This window comes from Spermophilus citellus (assembly GCF_964194105.1).
Source record: "Spermophilus citellus genome assembly, chromosome: 11".
Taxonomy (NCBI): domain Eukaryota; kingdom Metazoa; phylum Chordata; class Mammalia; order Rodentia; family Sciuridae; genus Spermophilus; species Spermophilus citellus.
The window spans coordinates 74214349-74239358 of record NC_138192.1 but is presented as its reverse complement, the minus strand read 5'-3'; the positions used below and the strand labels follow the sequence as shown (position 1 = coordinate 74239358).

The following is a 25010-nucleotide window of genomic DNA, read 5'->3' as shown; positions in this document are numbered from 1 at the left end:
AGGTAGGAGTAAGTGCTATGAAGAATAACAAATTGGGGTGGGAAAACTCAATCAGTATATTTCGTGGTATTCTGACAGGCAGCCATAAGCAACCGGGACAGTAAGGGAATTCAAGTCATGCCATCTGTGGAGCTGCTGAAGGAGCTCTTCAACAGTCATGTGCACACCACCTGCATTAGATTCACCTGGAGGCTTCACAGAAGATGAGGATTTCTAAGCCAAATAGGATTCTTTTGACATAGAATCAGAGTCTCTGAGGTTGACCTCAAGAATCTATAATTTAATAAGCTCATATGGAGATTCAACTCCAGTTTGAGAACTTCTGGCTTAGGGGAACATGATAATTGACTGCCATCAAGTGGAGAAGGGAGATGATCTGTTCAGTAAAGCCCAGAGGAAAGAACTGGGATGGAAGTTTAGAAGCTTCTACAGGATGATTTTGTTCAGGTGTAGGGCAGACATGTGGTGATCAGACGTCTATAAACATGGAATGGGCTGTCTTGGGGTCCAAGGAGTAAATTTAGTGGGAAGTTCATAAAATTAAGAACATTACCAAAGGATTTCTAGGTATTTTAGTAAGGCAATTGGACCTGATGACCTTTTGAGATTCCTTCTAACAAAGACACTGTGTTGACTTCTTCCTGGGCTCAAAGAATTGCTTCTGTGATTTTAAAACTGATGTTTATCATTGATTCAATATTATTATGGTAACAAATCTTGAGTTACTGCTTTATACTTGAACAATAAATTGGAAGATTCCTAGTTTCCCTAGATTGTCTGTTAGGGGCTCTTAGAAGCTCACCTATGGTCTGTCTTTCACAGGATACTCTCAGCATCCACCTAGAATCCTGGTTCTCAGCCTAGTCTCCCAGTCAGAAGCAGCACCACCAACTGGAAATTTGGGGAAAATGAAAATTTTCTCCTCTCTCTCTCTCTCTCACTCTTTCCCCAACCCCTACTGAATCAGAACTTGTGGGGGTTGGGCCCAGGAGTCATTTTAATAAGCTCCTCAGGAGACTCTCTGAGAAAGCTGGAGAACCACTGAGAGAAACAGAACCCTGGCAGTCAGGTGCCAAGAAAGAAAATGGCTGCCTGGTCTCTGTCATCTTTTCTCTTTGTTAGACTCAAATGACATGGGGTGTCTGGAGCACATCATTTTCCCCTGGAAAAGGTTGATTGCTCAGAATCTACCCTGAAGAAATTCTCACATGTGTATAATATTTAGGATTTGTCATTGAGCATCGTTGACAATCGGAAACAATTTCAGTGTCCACCAATAGAGGAATGGCTAAAAGCATATCATGGATTTCAATGAAAGAACTGAGAAGAACATGTGAGAGTGACGGAACAACATGGATTTGTATCTAATACACATAGTTAAATAGAAAAACAAGTTGCCAAATGGTACAAGACGTGTGATTCAAGTTGAGCTAAAAATATAGAGCTTTATTTTCTCTTTCTCTCTCTCTAGTTCCATGTGCGTGTGTATTCTGAAAGTAAAACTCCTGAAAGAGTTATCAGTGGCAACTCTAATGAGGGGCAGTGATTGGGCAGAGGCTGGGAAATAAATTTAAGAATGTGGGAAAAAAATTCGTAGTCTTTATATAATACTTAAAATTTTTAGAGGAAATGTGTTCATACATTATTTTTGTATTTAAAAATTAATTTCAAACACTAGGTAAAAATCATTATGGTTTTATTATAATGGGCCCAAATCCTGGCCAAAAGAAGCATAGATTTTAAAAATTCAACCAATATCACTTGCATCTAAGTAGGAATATCCCTTATCATGTGGCAAAGAGCTTTAACTGTTTTCCTGTTTTAAATATTCATTGAGGGATTTGCACTCTCTATCAGTGATCACCCAGACTGTTCAGAAACCCCAAATACTGGACAATTATCTGAATAATTCAATCAATATAAATAATTTTCTCTTGTTTAGAAAATGGAAGTAGCAGAGCTATTTTGGTCTGGATAATTTGATAATTACACCCAATTGCCCATTTCCCTTCATGTATTTAAGATTCCAGATTTAGTTTATTAAGTTCTTATATTTACCATAAGCCCTTTTATTTTAATTTTTTCCCTTCATGTTTGGCCTTGAGTAAAGAGACAACAGCTGGCCACCATCTGTTGCCAGGGAGGAAAAAAGCCATTATATTCATTGTACCCTTAGGAAGACTCCTAAATTTGGGCCTTAGGACAAGAAGTCACACTGATCTGTGCTATTAGATTGCAGAAGTCCTGAGATTATAAACTGCTTCTGATACAGTACAACTCACTACAGCATTTTGTATACAATAGGCATTCAATAAATATTTCTGTTGCTATTGCATTATCAGTTTAATAACATAAAGGGAAGAAAACCACAATTAAACTGGGAATTGGAAATTGAGGCTGGGTTTATTCACCAATCAATTTGTAATAAAAAGCTAAACTTCAAACTGCTGACTCTATTTTACAATTAGAAAATTATCAATGGACATGTTTTCTGACTGAGTTCCTTAGACTGCTTTGGCGGTGAATATTCAGATAAGTTCAATTGTTGTTATGGTTTAGATACAAGGTGTCCCCCAGAAGCTCATATGTAAGACAATGCAAGGAAGTTTAGAGGTGAAATGATTGGGTTTCGATACCCTTAACCTAACCAGTGCATTAATCCACTTGAATGGATTCACTGGGTGGTTAGAGGAGGTATGGTATAGCTAAAGGATGTGGACCACTGGAGATATACATTTTGTCCCTGGTGAGCTGAGTTCGCTTGCTGCTTCTTTGTTGCCATGTCCTGAACAGCTTTCCTCTGCTGCACCCTTCTGCCATGATGTTCTGCCTTACCTTGGGCCCAAAGCAATGGAGTCAGCCATATATGGACTGAGACGTCTGAAACCATGAGCCCCAAATAAACTTTTCCTCTTTGAAAATTATTCTTTTGGGGTCTTTTTAAGAATGTGGGAAAAAATCATAGTCTTTATATAATACTTAAAATTTTTAGAGGAAATGTGAAAAAACTGACTTCAACAACTGTCCTATTTACTTTGAAGATGGGCTTTGAAATTCAATAACTCATTTCACTTTTTGACTCCACCACATACTGTCTGTGACTTTGAGCCACCATCTTCAATTGTAAAATCAGAATAATATTAATCTATTTGGAGGGTTAATACCAATGTTGCAATGATATATGTAAAACCCTAGCATGAAGCCTGTCATAAGCAGATACTCAATATAATATTAATCTCTCCCTTCTTCTCTTACTTTCTTTGACAAATATCCATTTTTCTCTTCCCTCTTCCAAATGTGTAAGGAAAAGTAGCTAGTCATCTTTCCTTTGAGTCAACCTGAAAGCATGGTGCTCAGCTATAAGGCAGAGGTCAATGTAGAGGTCAATGCAGGTCAGCTGATGGTCTGGGCAGCAGTTTCCCAGAGCCTGGCGTTGGGAAGAATTCCAAAGTCACATTCAAGTTCTGAAGGAAAAAGGCCTTGATTGAGGAGCCTGGTGCACAGCTGGGTCTAGACAGCAAAGTGCTGCCACAGACCAGGTATTTATCTTCCCTGGGCTGGAAGGTTTCCTTTTATTCTTTCTCCTCTCCCCGCTTTTCTTCCTTTTGTTCATTATTATCTTCATTCATTTTTCTGCTTCATTATTATCACTACCTACCATATATTAGCCTCACTGAAATTTATCTTAAGGAATCCCCAGGAAAGGAAAGAGAGTTTGAACTCAGCTTTTGCTTTTGATTTTTTTGATATGGGGTGAGTACTGGGTGTTAAACCCAGGGATGCTGTATTTTTGAGACAGGGTCTTGCAAAGTTGCTCAGGCTGGCCTCAAATTTGTGATTCTCCTGCCTTAGTCTCAGGAGTCACTAGGATTACAGATGTGGATCATCATGCCTGTTCAGTCATGGATTTTTATAGGGTAGCCTGGAAATTTGATTTGAATGTCCTGAGTGAGTCTTCTCAACTGAATAGATATTGTTCAATACCTTCACAACATCTTTTCTTTTTTCCCCCTCTTTGATATTTCTTCTTACACTGACTCCATAGCTTGGCAGTGACTCCCTGTGTTTCTTTGGATAAGTAGATTGTTCTCTGTGACTGAGTTAGTTTCTGAAGCTGCTCATAATGCAGAACATAAGGGAAATCAGGAAAGATAGCCTGAATGTATTTTGACCGCCACCACTCAGTATCTTTGAAGAACAATGTGATTGATATCACTTCTTGCATCCACTTTTCAAATCACCACTACAAATTCCTGGCTAAATTTGCAGAGCTATCAATGACAAAGATGATTTTGCTGATAATTGAATAAGTGAAGGCAGCTGTCAGCAACCAGAGCAAAATGATTTGTTTTGGGTTTTGAATTGTCTATACCCTGAGGTAAGCTGAGAAGCTTTCAGCAGTAGCAAGGGCACTTTGAACTCATCCTGCCCCCAAAGAATGGCTGGAGGTGGTCACAAAAATTCTCTTCAGACTTTAGTAACCTGGAGAGGCGGATAAATCACCACCTCCTAGAGATGGTACCTCAGGAAAGCTACTTCACTTCTCTGGCCTCAGACTATCCGTCAGTGAGGTTATACCAGACCATCCCTCAGAGTCTTTTGATGATTCTAGAAGGCACTTATAAAATTTTTTTTGCTTGTTTATTGCAAGATTAGAATAATGGTGACATAACTGTTAAAAGAAGTCATCTGAAGTCCTGCCTCCCTGATACTCGAATACATAAACTACCCAAAAGGTATCAAAACACACACACACACAGTTGGAGAGGTTAACAACCAAAGGAAGGCAGGCAGGAAGAGCAGCCTGCAAGGACAGCAGTTAGAGGTCTCATCCCAGAGCCGGCCACCATGCGACTGCTGCCCCAGAAGGTCCTGTGGACTATTCACTTAAGCATGGACATAATTTACTCACAGTGTTCCAGCTGTCCATTTTCCCCTGAAGTACTGTCTCTTAACATGTCCCTCACTACCATCGAAGTCAATTTCCAGGGAACTGAGGGTTTTGTTCACCTTGCCACAGAAAGCCTAGCTTATCTGAATGGCACATTGAGGTCTGTTTATGTGAGACTCTCACCCATGTAGTTTCAGGTGAAATAAAACCCAGGTTATCCCAAAGGATTGGTTTCCTAATTCCTTATTCCCTGTTTACTTCCCATCTCTAGCTAGTACTTGAACTCATGCTTACCTCTAAATTCCTTTTTATGAAAGAATAAACCAATGAGCCCATTTGCCAGTGGTTATCAATTTGAAAAATGTTGCCCCCAAGAAGATATTTGAAGATCTAGAGTTTTTTTTTTCCAGAGTTGGGGATCAAACCCAGGGCATCACACATGCTAGGCAAGCATTCTACCACTGAGTTTTATCCCCAACCCCCTAGAGACATTTTTGATTGTCACAACAGCTGGTAGTGAGGAGTGGTGGGTATTGTTGTCTAGCAGGTAGAAGCCAGGCAAGAAGCTGCTAAATATATTATAAGATGTAGGACAGTGTCCCAGAAATAAAGAATTATCTGGTCCAAAATATCCAAGTATCAGGTTGCAAGGTTGAGAAACTCTGGTTGAAGCCACTAAAAATCTTTCTCTGCTACTCACAGTTAAATGCATTTCTGACTAATAGAGTCCTTCATTTAGAAAACAAGGTACACACACTATGGGCCAGATACCATGCATCTGAGATGTTAGAAATACAACAACAAATAATGCCTACTATTTCCTCCAAAGTTCATAGTCTAGTGGGGCAGACAGACATGTTAGGATAAAAATAAGAGAACATTCCAATTGCAGGCAGATCAACGTTGGTTCAGTGTGGACACAGAGGATGGAGCAGCCTCCAGCTTGGTGTCCAGGCAGCCTTCACAGGAAGGTGCTGGGCTAGAGATGGAGAGGAAGGGAGACCTCCATATGCAGAAGGCTTCCCAGGGAGAAGACAAAGTACAGCCATCGAGCATGGCCTGGAGGGCCCAAGGTCAGGCAGGCACTAGTCTAGGGTGGGTGAGGGAAAGCAGTAGGGGAAAAAATGAGAATAGTAGATTGGGGTCAGTTATGGAAAGCCCTGCCCCCTGATCTTATCATCTAGGTGATGAGGAATAGGCACAGCTCTGTGTTGATGATAGAACCACAAGTTTTATAAACATCACTCTGATGGCAGTGTAAAGAGTCACGTGGCAGGGCAAAGATGAGTGAGTTAGCAATGCCAAGAACACCTGAAGGCCAGGAAAAAATTCCACTGAGAGACATATTAGTGTTCCAAAGGTATGGTAGGGAATAGTCAAAAGAGAAAAAATGTTTAGGATGTTCTTTGTCGGGTTCCTCTGTAGTCCTTCCTATATGATTTTCTATTGGCTGAGTGATATCAAAGGCAAGAATGTGCTTCTCTCTCCTTGTGTTCTCAGCACCTCAGTACAGGGCTTGCCTTATTGACAGAGCCTTATTATACACTTTGTCTTGTTAACAGGGAGGATGTGTCAATGATCAAGAACCGAAAAGGCCTGAGGTTAGTGGCTTGATCTGGTAGTGAGATACCTACATCTGCATCTTGGATTCATCCATAGGGACATCTCTGGGATAAGCCTGAAGGTTAAAGCCAACAATCAAAAGTCCAAATATGAAGGCCTTAAAAATAATAGTCAGCTCAAGCCAGGCACAGTGGCACACGCCTGTAATCCCAGCAGCTTGGGAGGCTGAGGCAGGAAGATTGTAAGTTCAAAGCCAGCCTCAGCAACAGTGAGGTGCTAAGAAACTCAGTGAGACCCTGTCTCTAAATAATATACAAGATAGGGCCAGGGATGTGGCTCAGTGGTTCAGTGCCCCTGAGTTCAATCACTGATACCAAAATAAATAAATAAATAATAAAAATAATAGCTTGAAAAAATGTCTAATGTCCAAAGTGATTACAGACCCTCTACTGGCAAGAATATCTGGGTCTCAAAGGATTATTCTAGAATCCAAGAAAACCAATTGGTCAACTGTGGGGATCTTGTGTTAATTCTTTTAAATAGCCACAATAAATTTGGAGCTGACTCTAACAGACAATATGGTAAAACCAAGTATTTCTGTGAGACAAATAAAATAATTGTATGCATAGGTCTGAAGAAAGCTCCAAGTAAACAATAAAAAATATTTTGAATGACAGCAGGACCACTGGAAGAAAAGTATGGTTTCTGAAGTTGCTGAGATAATTACTCCACCAAAAGAATATGAGAAACTCCTGTTCACTCCATGGAGCCACACAATTAGACTCTAGTTTCTCTAAAGACTTGCAGTTTCTCTTTTATATCGCATGTGGCCTTATGTTGCTAGGTAATACAAATAATAATAATAATAATAATAATAACAATAACAATAGGACTGGAGCCGGGTATGGTGGTACATGCCTATAATAACCCTCCTTAACTTCCTTTTAGTCATAAAGGGAAGATATAGGAAAAGAACAATAGAAATATTAAACCACTGAAAAGAAAAAAAAATCAAGGTCATATTCACTTCAGTAGATATCAATTTAGTCTCAGAATTACAGATTTAAAAAACTCACATAAAGGAGAAGTGATCTTTCTCAGAAATTTCCTACATTGTGATATGTAAAACTATGATGTCCTGGGTCAGGGAAGTAAAAATAAACCTTAAAAAAATTGCACATGAGTTGCAAGAAAGAAGGCATATATTGAATAACTTATTTTTGTATTTATTTTTCTTACTGCTTAATTTTATTCATTCATATTTTAGACAGCTAATACACTCAGAATATGACTAGGTAAAAATGGTGGATTGAGTACATACATTTATTCTTCTTACTCCTGAAATACCAATAAATGACAGTAAGGGATATTTTAAAGGCATAAGTCCTTTGTGAGCAGAAAGAGAAAAGAAGTTAAAAAAGGGTGAGAAGCAGCCACGGTGGCACTTGCTTGTAATCCCAGCAACTTGGGAGGCTGAGGCAGGAGGATGGCAAGCTCACAGCCAGGCTGGACCACTCAGTGAGACCCTGTCTTAAAATAAAAACTAAAAAGGTCTGGAGTTGTAGCTCTATGGTAAAGCACCTCTGGGTTCAAGCCCCAATACCTCAAGGCAAAGGTGGGGGAGGGCGAAGATAATCACAAGATTTTGGTAACAAGAAAGCAGATGGGGAAATGGTAACATATTTAGCAAGAAAATTAATCCTAAACTGCAGCAAGGACAGCTGTAGGGCAACCTGGTTTGTACCAAAGGAATCCCCTGCAACACACACACACACCCTCTTTGCAGAGACTTAGAAATTTATAGACCCGGACACCTCTGGAAGTGTGGGAGAAGAAGTATCTAAAACAGGAAAATTTCTTTTAAATTAATGAAGAAGGTCAGGCATAGTGTTGCGTGCCTATAATCCTAGTGACTTGGGAGGCTGAGGCAGGAGGATTGAAAGTTCAAGGCTAGCCTCAGCAACTTAGAAAGGTCCTAAGCAACTTAGTGAGAACCTGTCTCAAAATAAAAATTAAAAAACAGAGTTGGGGGGACTGGAGATGTGGCTCAGTGATCAAGCACCCCTGGGATCAATCCCTAGTACTTAAAAAAAAAAACAAAAAACAAAAACGGACTAGGCCTAGCTCAGAGGTAAAGTGCCCCTGAGTTCAATCCCTAGTATCAAAAATAAATAAATAAGTACAAGTAATGAAGAAGCAGCCTTATCACCAGATTTTCCTCCCCAGTTATAGAGGAAGATTTTCTAGAACAGAAGGTTTCTGTTTATAGTCACTCAGAGGTGAGTGATACTAAACCCAAACTGTGGGTAGATGAATGCTTCTACATACTGAGCATTGAAACTCCCAGCTTTCTTTTTTCACTGGACTCTAGAATTTTGGAAGCTGATCTAGGTGGAAGACTAGTTTATCAGAATTTTCTGAAGGGAAACACCAGTCCATGAATTGAATCAACATGAGAGAACTTTGTATTCATTTGAGAAGCTGGCCATCAGATGCTCTATTTGAGCTTCTACACCCAGGGAAGATACCATAGGAGTGCCACACGGTTATAACTCTGCCCAGAGGAAGAATATGACCCAACTTGGACCCCATGTAGGACTCAATGAAGTGAAAGGGAATGGGGAGAAAGCTGGTGGTGAATTCCGAACCCAGAGATAGCAGGTTGACGACTTAATGCAGATATTGTATAAGAAGAAGGCAAAACTACAGACCCACAGAAACAAAAAGAAAGCTTTGTGGAGCACATTATAAGTAATGGTAAGAAATTTGTAGTATAAACAGGAAAAAGATGTCTCCTTGACTATAGCAACCATTAAAGACTATGCTTAGAGCACAAACAGAGTCTGGGAAAGAGACCCTGACAAAGGAAAGTGACATCCAACAAAGTCCCATGTGGAAGTTTAAGTTTTTTGAACATCATGAGTCAGGAACATTGTGGACTGCATTGAGAGGATCAGAGAATTATGTCCACTATAAGACGATGAATTCAAACAGGGACAGAATTCAAAACCCAGCCAGACTAGGTTTTCCCTAACCCCTTAGTTAAGTAGATTTGGAAACTGTTTTCAAGAACCCATTGTATAGTATGTAAGAAACCAATGATTAGGTTATAACATAGTAAACTGTATGTAGTACTTTCTGGAATTAACATTCAATCGTTATCAATAATTTTTTTGTTCTTAGAAAATTCCAAATTAAAAGGCTCCTATATCAATTAACAAATATATGAAAAAATGTTCATCATCTCTCGCAATTAGAGAAATGGAAATCATAACTACTCTAAGATATCATCTCACTCCAGTCAGAATGGCAGCTATTATGAACACAAACAATAATAAGTGTTGGCAAGGATATGGGGAAAAAGGTACACTCATACATTCCTTGTGGGATTGCAAATTGGTGCAACCAATATGGAAAGCAGTATGGAGATTCCTTGGAAAACTGGGAATGGAACCATCATTTGACCCAGCTATCCCACTCCTTGGTCTATACCCAAAGAACTTAAAAACAGCATACTACAGGGACACAGCCACATCAATGTTTATAGCAGCACAATTCACAATAGCTAAACTAGTTACCAACCTAGATGCCCTTCAGTAGATGAATGGATTTAAAATATGGCATATATACACAATGGAATTTTACTCAGCAATAAAAGAGAATAAAATCATGGCTGGTGTTGGAGAAAATAATGCTAAGTGAAGTTAGTCAACCCCCCCCCCAAAAAAACAAATGCTGAATGTTTTATGTGATACAAGGTGACTGACCCAAAATGGAGTAGGGAGGGGGAGCATGGGAGGAATAGATGAATTCTAGATAGGGAAGGGAGGGGACAGGGGGTTAGCAATGATGGTGGAATGTGATAGACATCATTATCCAAAGTACATGTATAAAGACACAAATTGGTGTGAACATACTTTGTGTACAGATATGAAAAGTTGTACTCTTCATGTGTAATAAAAAATGTAATGCATTCCATTGTCATGTATTTAAAAAATAAAATCAATTAAATATTTTAAAAATGAGATATAAATCAGCTATTTGGATTTCCATATGTCCAAAGATGAAGATGAAACTGATTAATAGATTTTAGTCAATTTGAAGTCTGCTGCCAAGATTTGGTGATTCTCAATGTTTTCTTACATTTTTCCTTACTTTTTTTCTAAATTGTAATTATGATGTTTGTTTCTCTTTAGCCACTTCTTAGTTGGGAGGTAATTTTTTTGAAGTTTAAGTTGTTATTTTTGACCAATATTTCTTACTAAGATTTTTACTTTTTATATTGAGATCAAATAATTTGCACTTTTACATATATATATATATATATATATATATATATATATATATATATATATTTAGTGTACTAGGAAATTGCACCCAGGTGTGTTTTACCACTGAGCTACTTTCCCAGTCTTTTTTATTTTTTATTTTGAGAAAGAGTCTCATTATGTGACTGAGGCCAACTTTGAAGTTGCAATCCTCCTACCTCAGCATCCTGAGCAGGATTATAGGTGTGCAGCACCATGTCCAGCTGATTCATTTTTATATTTTATGTATTTCTTTTTTAAAAATTTTAATTTGTTATATGTGACAGCAGAATGCATTACAATTTATAGTATACATATGGAGCACAGTTTTTCATATCTCTGGTTGTACACAAAGTAGAGTCACACCATTTGTATCTTCATACATGTACTTAGGGAAGTGATGTCCATCTCATTCCACCATATTTCCTATCCCTATACCCCCTATTTTGTGTTTTGTGTATTTCTTACATACTAATTTGTATTTTTGTTAATTGAGTCATCAAGGCTAATATAGGTAGGTTAATGTGTCTCACAGTGATTTTTGCTAAATTTTCTTTGCATCTTTTTAATAAATGTTTCTATGTTTTTTTTTAAAAAAGGCTCCTATATGTAGGTAGATACCTGGGTAGGGAGGACCTTTCTATAGTTACAGTTATAGAATGGTCAAAATAAAAGGCAGCTGCCTGATGTTTTAGCCTATCTACACCCACTCCTTGGAGCTCTTGGGGCCAATGGTTCAAGTGGCGCTGACTCTACCCCTAGCAATTGATGCAAGGTCATGGCCTTGGGCACTATGATTGGTTCAAGAGTGGGCATGTGATTCACACTGGAACAGAGAGTTCATGGTGTGAGAACTCTCAGAAACACTCTGTGGCAAACTTCCCAAGGTGGTCTTTGTCAATACGTAAGGAGGCCTGCCCAGTGATAAGAAATTCATTAGAAGAGAGAAAAACAAGGAAGACCAAAGGAAAAAGCCAGTGATTTGGTGAATTTGTGTGATGTAGCCTGGATCCAAGCAAGTGTTTGGACTTCCTAGTTTTATAAACCAAGACATCACTCCCTTTTCATTTTTGTTTCATTTTTGTTTCAACTAGTTTGAGTTGACTTAGTATGCCAAGTAAGCAGCCTATTTCACACAACAGTGCCTTCACAAGGTGTAGCCATGCTATGTGAGGGAGCTCCAAGATTCCTTTTTTGTGCAGTGTGAGCTGAGAGGTGGGAAAAGAAAGAAAAGAGGCTACAATGGGAGCCAGAACAGAGCCCCTTGTCCTATTGAGTTTGCCTTTTTAAAAATTGGATTCCCAGAAAAATTGTTCTTAGTTATAGAGAGAAGGAAGGTAAATTTGTTTCACCTCTTCTTAATAAAGAGTTACCATGACTTACCTGAAATCTTACATTCCCATCAATCTAGGTTGTCCACTATAGTGCAAGTGAACCTTAACCTCAACAAAGTCAGCTCCAAAGATCAGTCATGAGCTTCAAAAGAGCAAGGACCAGAGTCAGGAGGTGGTAAAAGAAAAGGGAGATGAAGGAGAAAGGGTAAGAGTTGATTCAACTCAACCACTATTTATTAAGCACCCCCTCACTTGTAGCAGGCGCTACATAGATATAAAATAGGCTGAAAAATAACCCACCTCCCAGACAGTCCAGGCTGAGGTGAAAAGCAGAGCATTCCTGTACAATACAGTGTTATACAATGCAGCTCATCAGAGGGATCCTAGCCCAGTCTGGGGAAGTCAAAGAGGGTATCAGAGAAGATTCTGCCTATTCAAAGTCCTAAGAAAATGGGCAGGGGTTGGCTTGATTAAGTCATCAGACTGAGGTGAGAGAAGGGGGATCCAGACAACATAGTGTGAGCAAAGACACAGAAGACTGGAACAGTCTGAGGTGTTTAGGGAGCTCGAGCTAGCACAGTTTTGGCTGAAGTATGACCTGAGAAGTGGGAGATAAGAGAAGAGACTGAAAAAGGAGACAGGACCAAATCAGGAAGCTCTCCTACTGGGGCCAAAACCTACTCAGTGTACGTTTGGATGCTTATTTTAATCAAGGAAGCAACAGGCTCAGATGGGAATTTTAGATAAATCCTACCCAGTCACTGAGTCCAATAAAAAAGCTGTGGCATGAAGGTGGACAAAATAGCTTTAAAAGGCCTAGAACAGTCATAGATCAATGGAATAGAATAAAATGCAGAATCCAAAATAAACCCTTACAATGGTCAAGTGATGTTTCCCAAAGATGCCAAGACAGTCCAATGGGGAAAATGTTTTCAATAAATGGCGCTGGGACAGCTGGATATCCACGTAGGAACGAATGAAGCTAGACCCCTACCTACCATACACAAAAATGAATGCAAAATGGATAATAGATGTAAAATACAAGAGCTATAATTATACAACACACATAGGAGTAAATCTTTGTGACCTTGGATCAAGTGATGTTTGCTTAGACAGGACATCCAAAGCACAATCAACGAAAGAAAACCTAGGGCTTCAGAAGAATTAAAAATGTTGTGCTTCAAAAAACACCACCAAGAAACTGAAAAAACAACTCACAGAATGAGAGAAAGTATTTGCAATAAGGCACTAGTATCCAGAATACATAAAAATCAACAATAAAAGTAGTCAGAGTTTAGAAACACATTTCTCTAAGATACACTAATGCCCAATAAATACATGAAAAGTTGTCTAACATTATTAGTCATTGGAGAAATACAAATCAAAACTACAATAAAATACTACTTCATACCCACTAGATTAGCTAAAATAAAAAGACTGACAATAACAAGTGTTGATGAGGGTGTAGAAAAATTAGAACTCTCATAACATCACTTATCACTAGTACAGTAAAGGAAAAACTAATCATAGAGGAAAAACAAATCATGTTAACTAACATACATAATCAAATATGGCTAGAAATACAAACCATATCTCAATAGTAACCCTAAATGTTAATGGCTTAAATGCACCAATCAAAAGACATAGGCTAGTAGAATGGATTTTAAAAAAAAAGATCCAACAATATGCTGCCTACAGGAGACTCATCTGATAGGAAAAGACATACACAGACTGAAGGTGAAAGGTTGGGAAAAATCATATCACTCATACGGACCCCGGAAGCAAGCAGGGGTGTTCATACTTGTATCCAATAAAATAGACTTCAAGCCAAAGTTAATAAAAAGGGATAAACAAGGACACTACATACTGCTCAAGGGAACCATACACCAACAAGACTTGACGATCATTAATATATATGCCCCAAACAATGGTGCAGCTACGTTCATCAAACAAACTCTTCTCAAGATCAAGAGTCAAATAGACCACAACACAATAATCATGGGAGATTTTAACACACCTCTCTCACCACTGGACAGATCCTCCAAACAAAAGTTGAATAAAGAAATCATAGAGCTCAATAATATAATTAATAATTTAGACTTAATTGATATATACAGAATATACCACCCAACATCAAGTGGATACACTTTCTTCTCTGCAGCACATGGATCCTTCTCAAAAATAGACCATATATTATGTCACAGGGCAAATCTTAGCAATTACAAAGGAGTAGAGATACTACCATGCATTTTATCTGATCATAATGGAATGAAATTGGAAATCAATAATAAAATGAGAAAGGAAAAATCCTACATTACATGGAGATTAAACAATATGCTACTGAATGAACAAAGGGTTACAGAAGACATCAAAGAGGAAATTAAAAAATTCTTAGAGGTAAATGAAAACTCAGACACAACATATCGAAATCTCTGGGACACTATGAAAGCAGTACTAAGAGGAAAATTCATTTCATGGAGTTCATTCCTTAAAAGAAGGAAAAGCCAACAAATAAATGACCTCACACTATACCTTGAAGCCTTAGAAAAAGAAGAACAAATCAGCAGCAAATACAGAAGAAAGCAAGAAATAATTAAAATTAGAGCTGAAATCAATGAAATCAAAACAAAAGAAAAAATCAAAAAAATTGACAAAACTAAAAGTTGGTTCTTTGAAAAAATAAATAAGATTGATAGACCACTAGCCACGCTAACAAAGAGAAGAAGAGAGAGAACCCAAATTACTAGCTTATGGGATGAAAAAGGCAACATCACAATAGACAATTCAGAAATCCAGAAGATAATTAGAAATTATTTTGAAACCCCATACTCTAATAAAATAGAAGATAGTGAAGGCATCTATAAATTCCTTAAGACATATGAACTACCCAGATTGAGTCAGGATGATATAAACAACCTAAACAGACCAATATCAAGTGAGGAAATAGAAGAAGCCATCAAAAGACTACCAACCAAGAAAAGCCCAGGACCGGATGGATATACAGCAGAGTTTTACAAGAACTTTAAAGAAGAACTAATACCAATACTCTACAATCTATTTCAGGAGATAGAAAAAGAGGGAGAACATCCAAATTCATTCTATGAGGCCAATATCGCCCTTATTCCCAAACCAGATAAAGACACCTCAAAGAAAGAAAACTACAGATCAATATCCCTAATGAATTTAGATGCAAAAATCCTCAATAAAATTCTGGCAAATCAGATACAAAAACATATCAAAAAGATAGTGCACCATGATCAAGTAGGATTCATCCCTGGGATGCAAGGCTGGTTCAATATACGGAAATCAATAAATGTTATTCACCACATCAATAGACTTAAAGATTAGAACCATATGATCATCTCGATAGATGCAGAAAAAGCATTCGACAAAGTACAGCATCCCTTTGTGTTCAAAACACTAGAAAAACTAGGGATAACAGGAACTTACCTCAACATTGTAAAAGCTATATATGCTAAGCCTCAGGCTAGCATCATTCTAAATGGAGAAAAACTGAAGGCATTCCCTCTAAAATCTGGAACAAGACAGGGATGCCCTCTCTCACCACTTCTATTCAATATAGTTCTCGAAATACTGGCCAGAGCAATTAGACAGTCAAAAGAAATTAAAGGCATTAAGACAGGAAAAGAAGAACTTAAATTATCACTATTTGCGGATAATATGATCCTTTACCTAGAAGACACAAAAGGGTCTACAAAGAAACTACTAGAGCTAATAAATGAATTCAGCAAAGTAGCAGGATATAAAATCAACACACATAAATCAAAGGTATTCCTGTATATCAGCGACAAATCTTCTGAACTGGAAATGAGGAAAACCACCCCATTCACAATATCCTCAAAAAAAATAAAATACTTGGGAATCAACCTAACAAAAGAGGTGAAAGATTTATACAATGAAAACTACAGAACCCTAAAGAGAGAAATAGAAGAAGATCTTAGAAGATGGAAAAATATACCCTGTTCATGGATAGGCAGAACTAACATCATCAAAATGGTGATATTACCAAAAGTTCTCTATAGGTTTAATGCAATGCCAATCAAAATCCCAACGGCATTTCTTGTAGAAATAGATAAAGCAATCATGAAATTCATATGGAAAAATAAAAGACCCAGAATAGCAAAAGCAATTCTAAGCAGGAAGTGTGAATCTGGAGGTATAGCGATACCAGATTTCAAACTGTACTACAGAGCAATAGTAACAAAAACAGCATGGTACTGGTACCAAAACAGGTGGGTGGACCAATGGTACAGAATAGAGGACACAGAAACCAATCCACAAAATTACAACTATCTTATATTCGATAAAGGGGCTAAAAGCATTCAATGGATGAAGGATAGCATCTTCAACAAATGGTGCTGGGAAAACTGGAAATCCTTATGCAACAAAATGAAACTGAATCCCTTTCTCTCACCATGCACAAAAGTTAACTCAAGATGGATCAAGGAGCTTGATATCAAATCAGAGACTCTGCATCTGATAGAAGAAAAAGTTAGCTCCGATCTACAGATTGTGGGGTTGGGCTCCAAATTCCTTAATAGGACACCCATAGCACAAGAGTTAAAAACAAGAATCAACAAATGGGACTTACTCAAACTAAAAAGTTTTTTTCTCAGCAAGAGAAACAATAAGAGAGGTAAATAGGGAGCCTACATCCTGGGAACAAATCTTTACTCCTCACACTTCAGATAGAGCCCTAATATCCAGAGTATACAAAGAACTCAAAAAATTAGACAATAAGATAACAAATAACCCAATCAACAAATGGGCCAAGGACCTGAACAGACACTTCTCAGAGGAGGATATACAATCAATCAACAAGTACATGAAAAAATGCTCACCATCTCTAGCAGTCAGAGAAATGCAAATCAAAACCACCCTAAGATACCATCTCACTCCAGTAAGACTGGCAGCCACTTTGAAGTCAAACAACAACAAGTGCTGGCGAGGATGTGGGGAAAAGGGTACTCTTGTACATTGCTGGTGGGACTGCAAATTGGTGCGGCCAATTTGGAAAGGAGTATGGAGATTCCTGGGAAAGCTGGGAATGGAACCACCATTTGACCCTGCTATTGCCCTTCTCAGACTATTCCCTGAGGACCTTAAAAGAGCATACTATAGGGACACTGCTACATCGATGTTCATAGCAGCACAATTCACAATAGCTAGACTGTGGAACCAACTTAGATGCCCTTCAATAGATGAATGGATTTAAAAAATGTGGCATTTATACACAATGGAGTATTACTCAGCACTAAAAAATGACAAAATCATGGAATTTGCAGGTAAATGGATGCATTAGAGCAGATTATGCTAAGTGAAGCTAGCCAATCCCTAAAAAACAAATGCCAAATGTCTTCTTTGATATAAGGAGAGCAACTAAGAACAGAGCAGGGAGGAAGAGCATGAGAAAAAGATTAACATTAAACAGGGACGAGAGGTGGGAGGGAAAGGGAGAGAGAAGGGAAATTGCATGGAAATGGAAGGAGATCCTCATTGTTATACAAAATTACATATAAGAGGAAGTGAGGGGAAAGGGAAAAAAAGGAAGAGAAATGAATTACAGTAGATGGAGTAGAGAGAGAAGATGGGAGGGGAGGGGGTGGGGGATAGTAGAGGATAGGAAATATAGCAGAATACAATAGTCACTAGTATGGCAATATGTAAAAACATGGATGTGTAACCGATGTGATTCTGCAATCTGTATACGGGGTAAAAATGGGAGTTCATAACCCACTTGAATCAAATGTATGAAATATGATATATCAAGAGCTTTTTAATGTTTTGAACAACCAATAAAAATAAATAAATAAATAAATAAAATTTAAATAAATAAATAAAAACTGTTTTACTATTTTCCAGTAAAAAAAAATAACATCACTTATCAGAGTATAAACTGATATTGCCACTTTGAACCTAGGGCTACCATACCCAGAAATTCTACCCTCAGGTAATACCCCAAATTAAGTGAAAAAAAATGTGTTTACATCAAAAGTTATGCATGAATATACACAACAGCATTATCTGAGAAGTAGAAGTGATACAAAAGGCTGCCAACTGAGTGAATAAACAAAATATGGCATGTCCACACAATGGAATAGTCATCCATAAAAAGGAAGAAAAATACTGATACATTGTACATCATGAATGATGGTTGAAAACATTATGCCAAAGGAAAAATGCCAAACACAAAAGACCACATGTTGTATGATTCATTTATATGAAATTTTCAGCATAGGTAGATCTAGAGAGACAGAAGTTAGATGATTATTGGTTTCCTAGGGCTGGTGGGGTGAAGGGTAAGGGAAGGATTGCTAATGGGTATATGGTTTCTTTTTAGGTAATAAAATATCCCATGATTAGGTGATATTGGTGGCTGTACAACTTTATGAATATACTAAAAACCATTGAATTGTAGACTTTCATGAACCCTGGTTGTAACTTATTAGGCTGATAACAACCACCCCAATAACACAGACCTGAACTAAAGCCTTGGGAGAAAGGGTGGGAGAATCTCAAGAAAACTTTGTGGAGAAACTTTTCACAGGTCCAAGCATCAGGGCCTCGTCATGTACTGTTAAAAGGAAGTGAAGGAGAGAGAAGTCAAAGTGACTCCTCGTTTCTGACTGGGAGGAAGTGGAGGAATAGAAGGGAGAAGGAGATGCAGGCGATACCAAAGCACCATGGCTCTCCAGGCCATCATGAGAAGAACAGAGGATGCCGATGGACAAAAGAGGGAAGAGTTTCATTTCCATCAACTGAGGCTGATTTAACAACTGTGATGAATGGGGTCCTACTGGGTGCAGGTTTCACATCCTATGAGCTCAACTAGGAGTCTGCAAGCATCTCTGGAAGTCTTAGAGGCTAGGTAAGGTCCAGAAATCTGCATGAAATCACTGACATTTTTCAAGATGTGGGCTCTGTGCATACCTGACTTCTTGTCATGCAGATCAGAAACATCTTTTACAGAAATATGGGGTTACTTGCCAAATACTAAGTCTAAAAGGATACTAGAACCCAGGTCTCCTTATTAAATTGCACAATTGACTATAAAAGTTAAACAAGACATTAGCCTTATCCTTGTCCTTTAGGTATTTGCTAGGACACACCCCAACACATGCAGTTATACGTGAAGTCCTAGTGTAGACCTTTGAGGGACCCTGCTTCAGAGTCCAATGACCAGGAAGACAGTGAATGTTCACAGTGGTTTTTTTTATCTATCGTGTCCCTCAACAGTCTGACTTTGGTGAGGTTCTGATACCTGCTCCGCCATACCAGGGTTCCTCTTTTGCACTAGTGAACAGAAAAAGACTTCTAGTTCACCTGGCCCCCATTGATTGAGAGGGTGTTGATGGTTGATGAGCAAGGGACAAAAGGACACCCCTTTCCTCAAAGGCCCATGGCTAGAGCATAAGAAAGGGCACTTCCAAGTCATTTTGCAAGAAAATTCTAGGATAATAGAACAAGGAAGCATTTGAGGTGTGGTCAAGTTTGCAGACTCAGGGGACTGGAGAAATTCTTCCCTACTCTGGATGAGACAATATAATCCCAAGAACACGACCTTACAGGTTTCAGTCCTGAATGCCACAAACCAGGAAAAGGTAAAGAGCAACCTCATACCAGCCTTTTACCTTTCACTTGCCTCTGCTTGGTAAACCCTGAATGGCTCTATGGCTTGTTCCCTGCCTTTGATTGTTTTGTCTGCATATTTCCTGCTAAGAGTTTACAAAACAGCACTCTTGAGCAGGAAGATAAGAAGCACCTATTTGTTGAATAACATCAAGGGGGAAAACTGCTAGCTCATCCATTTTGTTGTTAAGTTGCTCAAAGGATCAAAATACCAATTAACTTGCTGGCTCAGAAATCTTTGATACCCTCAGATTTACTGACATTTTGAAACTCTTGTTCATACTTGCCTAATGGCTTTCTGATTATGAACAAAGAAGTACCAATCTGTTTAGCATTTGACCTGTTTTCTTAAATATTTTTCTGTATTCAACACTTTGTGGCTAAAAATACTTGACTAGTTACATTTATGAGCTAATTTTTTTTGTTGCTCCACCTCCAAATTTAAGAGAGAGAGAAAACAGAGGCATAAAGACATTTAAGCCATCTCATTCTTATTTTTAAGTTAAAAGCTCTTGATGTAAGAAACTCTTTCATCCTTCCTTCTCCCATCCCCATGGAATTTAGCAGAATTTGAAAGACTTGATGAAGCAAGCGCTGCCATATTTAAGATCCATTCTCTCCTGAGAATAAGGTAAAAAAATGACCTTGGGCACCTGTTTTAGAATGGGAGTGAAAAAGCACTAATGGTGGCCAGCAAGCAGGTTTTAAAATGGATTATAATATTCCTCTCTGGGCATGCTCAGAGTGTAGTGCTTCTTTCTCAGAGGTGATTTTCGATTACTGTTGCTCCTTATTTCTTCACAGAACATTCTGTAAATCCGACCTGAAACCATATGCACACACAAGGCATCCCTGTGGCAATTGTCCAGAAAAGAGCAGCACTGCATCCAAAGGCAGTTTCTAGGTTTAGAAAGCTATTTATGCAATTTATGTGTTCAATAAACATCAATTAAATGCAGATTAACTATGTGGATGCTGAAAATAGACTGATTTCAAGTTCTGGCTCTATCGTTTATACCATGGGACCTTGGAAAATCATTTAAATTCTTTGTATCACCTCAATGGCATATTACTCAGGCATAAAAAAAGAATGACTTTATGACTTTTTCCAGCAAATGGATGGAACTGGAGACTATCATGCTAAGTGAAATAAGCCAATCCCAAAAAACCAAAAGTCAAATTTTCTCTCTGATATGTGGATGCTAACACACAACAATCGGGTGAGGGGAAGAGAAATTCAGTGGATTAGTCAAAGGCAAATGAAGGGATGGAAGTGGGGATGGGAACAGGAAAGACAGTAGAATGAGTCAGACATAACTCTCCTATGTTCATATATGAATTCATGAATATGTAACTCCACATCATGTACAACCACAAGCATAGGATCCTAATTAGAATAAGTTATATACCATGTATGTATCATATGTCAAAATATACTCTACTGTCACATATACCTAAAAAGAACAAATAAAAAATAAATTCTTTGTGTGAGCTGATGTCCTCACCTGTAAAATGAGAATAATAATAGAGCCTAGCTTCTAGTATTGTTCTGTGGATCAAATGAGATTTTACAGTTGAGAATAGTGCCCTAAAATGTCCTGTACTCTTAGGAACTTTTAGGTGCCAGGTAAGTGTTCATTATCACTGTTATATCATGTCAGACCCTAGAAGAGGAATGGCTGCTTGGGTACATTCATATCCTCCAGAATCTTGGCCCATGTATGAAGAGATACATCCATCATAATTATCTGCATAATTAGAGACCTAAGAATTTATAACATGAAAAATGCCTATGTATATTTATTTTTAATGTGATCAGAAGGAAGCTTATTCTGTCCTCTGGATCACTGCAGCTTAGTTGGAACACAATAAAAATACAACATTTCAGCAAGTACATGGCAGCTGGTAACCATTCAGTAACCTGTTTGGAAGGAAGTGGGCAAGAGGAGCAACCACAGGGGACAGGAATGACCAGAGGACAGCTATATTTGCAACACACATTTCCTCCTCCCCTCCCTAGGACTGGGGATGGAACCCAGGGCTTCATGCATGCTAGACAAGCATTCTACCACGGAGCTACACCCAAGCCCTATAACATGCATTTCCTAAGATACCATACTGACCTTTTCACAAACTCTTCGAAGGGGATGCGGTGGGAATAACCCTGCCTTCTGATGTTGACGGTCTCCAGGATGCCTGTGGAGCGGAGCTGGGTGAGGACCCTCTCTCGGGAGAACTTCAGGGCCTCTCGGTCATCATTGGGTTTAATGCAACGCACAAAGTGGGGCTGTCCAATCACCATTTTGGAGAGCAAGTCCATCAGAGAATACTACCAGGGAGAAAACCACACACAAAATGAGGTTAGCACCAGCGTGGACCCGGAGGGGCCTCTAAGAGCAGTTTGGGATTTGTGAATGACTCACAGACCTTTGAAGCAGAACATGAAATCAATAATAGCAGATGGCAATATAAGTTCTCCTTAGAGCTAACTGAAGATTCAAAAGCATTCTTTAATCATCTCCTAGTGCCAAGCAATATCCCCGCTGGCAGAAACCTATCTAAGAACACGCTCTAGTTGGAATACCCTCAGGTATCCAAAATGAATGTCCATAAACCATAAGTTAAAATACCCAGGGGTGTGGCTGGGATTGTAGCTCAGCGGTAGAGCACTCGACTAGGAAGTGGGAGGCCCTGGGTTTGATCCTTAGCACCACATAAAAATAAGCAAAATAAAGGTATTATGTCCAACTTCAACAAAAAAATAAATACTAAAAAAATTACCCAAGGGTGGTGCATGCCTGTAATCCCAGCAGCTCAGGAGACTGAGACAGAAGGATCACACTATCAAATCCAGTCTCAGCAAAAGCAAGGCACTAAGCAATTCAGTGAGACCCTGTCTCTAAATAAAATACAAAGATAGGGCTGGGGATGTGGCTCAGTGGTCAAGTATCTCTGAGTTCAATCCCTGGCACTCCCTCCCCCACCAAAAAGTAAAATAAAATACCCAACTTTGAGGGAAAGGTTTGTTTCTTTAGCCTAAGAACCACCAGAGAGTCTAAGTGAATCCTACCTATTCCTTATGGCAGTAAGGAAGAGGAACAAAAAAGAATAGAGAAAGTCAAAACACACACAAAGAAAAATTATAGAAAAAGAAGATTATGATGATCAACTAACATATACTTGGTAGAGAGAGGAGGAAAGGAAATGTGAAACCAGAGGGGTACTTGTGCCAGGAGGCTGCCGCTGTCCCTCAGGCAAAGCATTGCTGGAACTCCTCTTCCAGGCAACCCTTCAGGGGCAATTAGAACCACGCGGGAAATCAGTTCCATGCTTTTATGATCACCCATTACTGATGAAAATTGGTCGTGTCTAGCTTATCAAGGTATCATGATAAATTTAGTTTTGAGGGACCATATTTTAAGGACATTAAACTTGTTGTCATGGTATAATTCTGAAAAACTATAAGCCAGAGGCTTCTCCAATAACAGGGGGATGGGTTGCTTGGGATCCTGAGGTTGATTTCCCATGGTCAAAGAGCCTCCAGATCCCATGCGAACATACACACGTGTACACGTGCGTGTGCACACATAGCAAGGGTTAGGAGGGGAATGATTATATGGCTGCTAGAGAGGACAGGACCAGAGTGGGGTTTCAAGATAAGAAATAAGTAACAATTAGAAATGTCCAAACACCAGAATGATCAAGCAGGTACTGAAAGCCATCTGCCAGAGATGTAGGAATCACCACATGGGTTGAGTGTTGGAGAGAAAGATCATATCATGAGCTCAATTTAGTCTGCCTCTGAAACCCAAGTGCTTCAGCTGGACATTGTGGCCTTAGATCCTTTTGCACCCACTGGCCTTCCATGGAGTCTTCTATCCACAGAGCTCAGCACTGAAGGTCCTGCCCTTCAGCCCACCTGCACCTCCAGCTCTTGAGCCAGATCCTATCCCTGACCATCCAACCCTGTAGAATCCCTTCCACTGTCAACCCCATTATACCACCTTATTCTTCTCCCACTGAGATAGGTTCCTACTTTGTCATAAGAGCATCTCCACCATGAAGCTACCCAGATGTCTACCCACCTTAGCTCCCGAGGACTCTTGATCTCTAACAGGCTTCCAGTTCTAATGCTTTATAATAATTTGAAGATGAATGAATCTGTGCAAAGTGGTGGAAGAATCATGTGTCTTATCTTTGCTATATAATGGGCATTTAACAGAGCCCTTCTAGAGACAAATGTTTTTACCCAAAGGAGGCAGATGTGGGAAATAATAAGGCTCAGGAAAATGGATTTTGCAATGGGTCAATAAATCTCATGCTTTTCTCAGTATCTGAACTTGGTAAGCTATCTTCGAGGATTTTATTAACTATGACTGTTGGCTGAAGAAATGGCTGACTCTTGTAGTTGCAAAGCCAAGAAGGCTAGCAGAATCAGGGTGCCCAATGTACAGGGCTGAGTGCCAATGTTCTCTCTGCTGCCACCTCCACACGTACCCAGCCCCCACTCCCACCACCCCACTTTCTTAACTGGCTCTTGAGCTTCGCCCTGTTCCAATGACTTTGAACCTCTTGTAGAAAGGCTTGGCAAGGTCCTTCTGGAAAAAGTCTTCCTAGAGATCAATGAGACCCCATACCCGGAAGTAAGAAGCCATGGTTTGCCTCTTCATGTTGGTGCTTTCTTCCGGATGCCGCATCATCTCCAGGGTGTCCACCTAGAAGCACAGAGAGAGGGAAGTGGTTTGAGAATACAGATACTTCCTTCATTCTCCAGGTTTTCCCAAATCTGAAAGGCTATTTGAGAAATACCTGATGTTTAAGATACAACAGCGTACACTGTGGGGAGAACTTTAAAAGAAGAAAAAGGACATGCATTTTTCAAGAATACTGGAAAGACCCCTGAGGCTGGGTGATTATAAGGACACAGATCCCAACCATAGGGAATGAGGCCAGCACCAGTCACCCTCCAGGCCATCAGACACTGATGCCCAACATGCTCCTGCCTCCCACAGTTCCCAAGTGCTCACTGCAGGCAGGAGCTCGGGTAACCAAATCACCAGGGAACCCAGTGGGTGACACATGTTCCCAATTATCTCTTCAACTACCTGGGTTGATGGAAGGAATTTCTGGATGGAAAAAAAAAAGGAATGGATGACAAGCCATCTGTGTTTCGTTATTGTAACTCAACAACAAAAATCCTTCTTTGGTGGGTGGAGTCCATGAGTGGCAGTTTCCCAACTACCCTGATCAGGTGGCTAGGGTATG

The 25010-nt window shown here is 39.2% G+C and overlaps 1 protein-coding gene across 1 annotated transcript in view; it reads right to left on the bottom strand.

Annotated features, from left to right (window-relative positions):
• Window positions 1–25010, bottom strand: part of MYO3B (myosin IIIB) — a gene marked incomplete at its 5' end in the record, with an annotated part of 464298 nt that overhangs the window by 166777 nt on the left and 272511 nt on the right. Inside the window, 2 exons of the mRNA XM_081260604.1 lie at window positions 21869–22074; window positions 24383–24460. Of these exons, the coding sequence (XP_081116730.1) occupies window positions 21869–22074; window positions 24383–24460 (284 nt within the window). The remainder of the gene's footprint in view (window positions 1–21868; window positions 22075–24382; window positions 24461–25010) is intronic.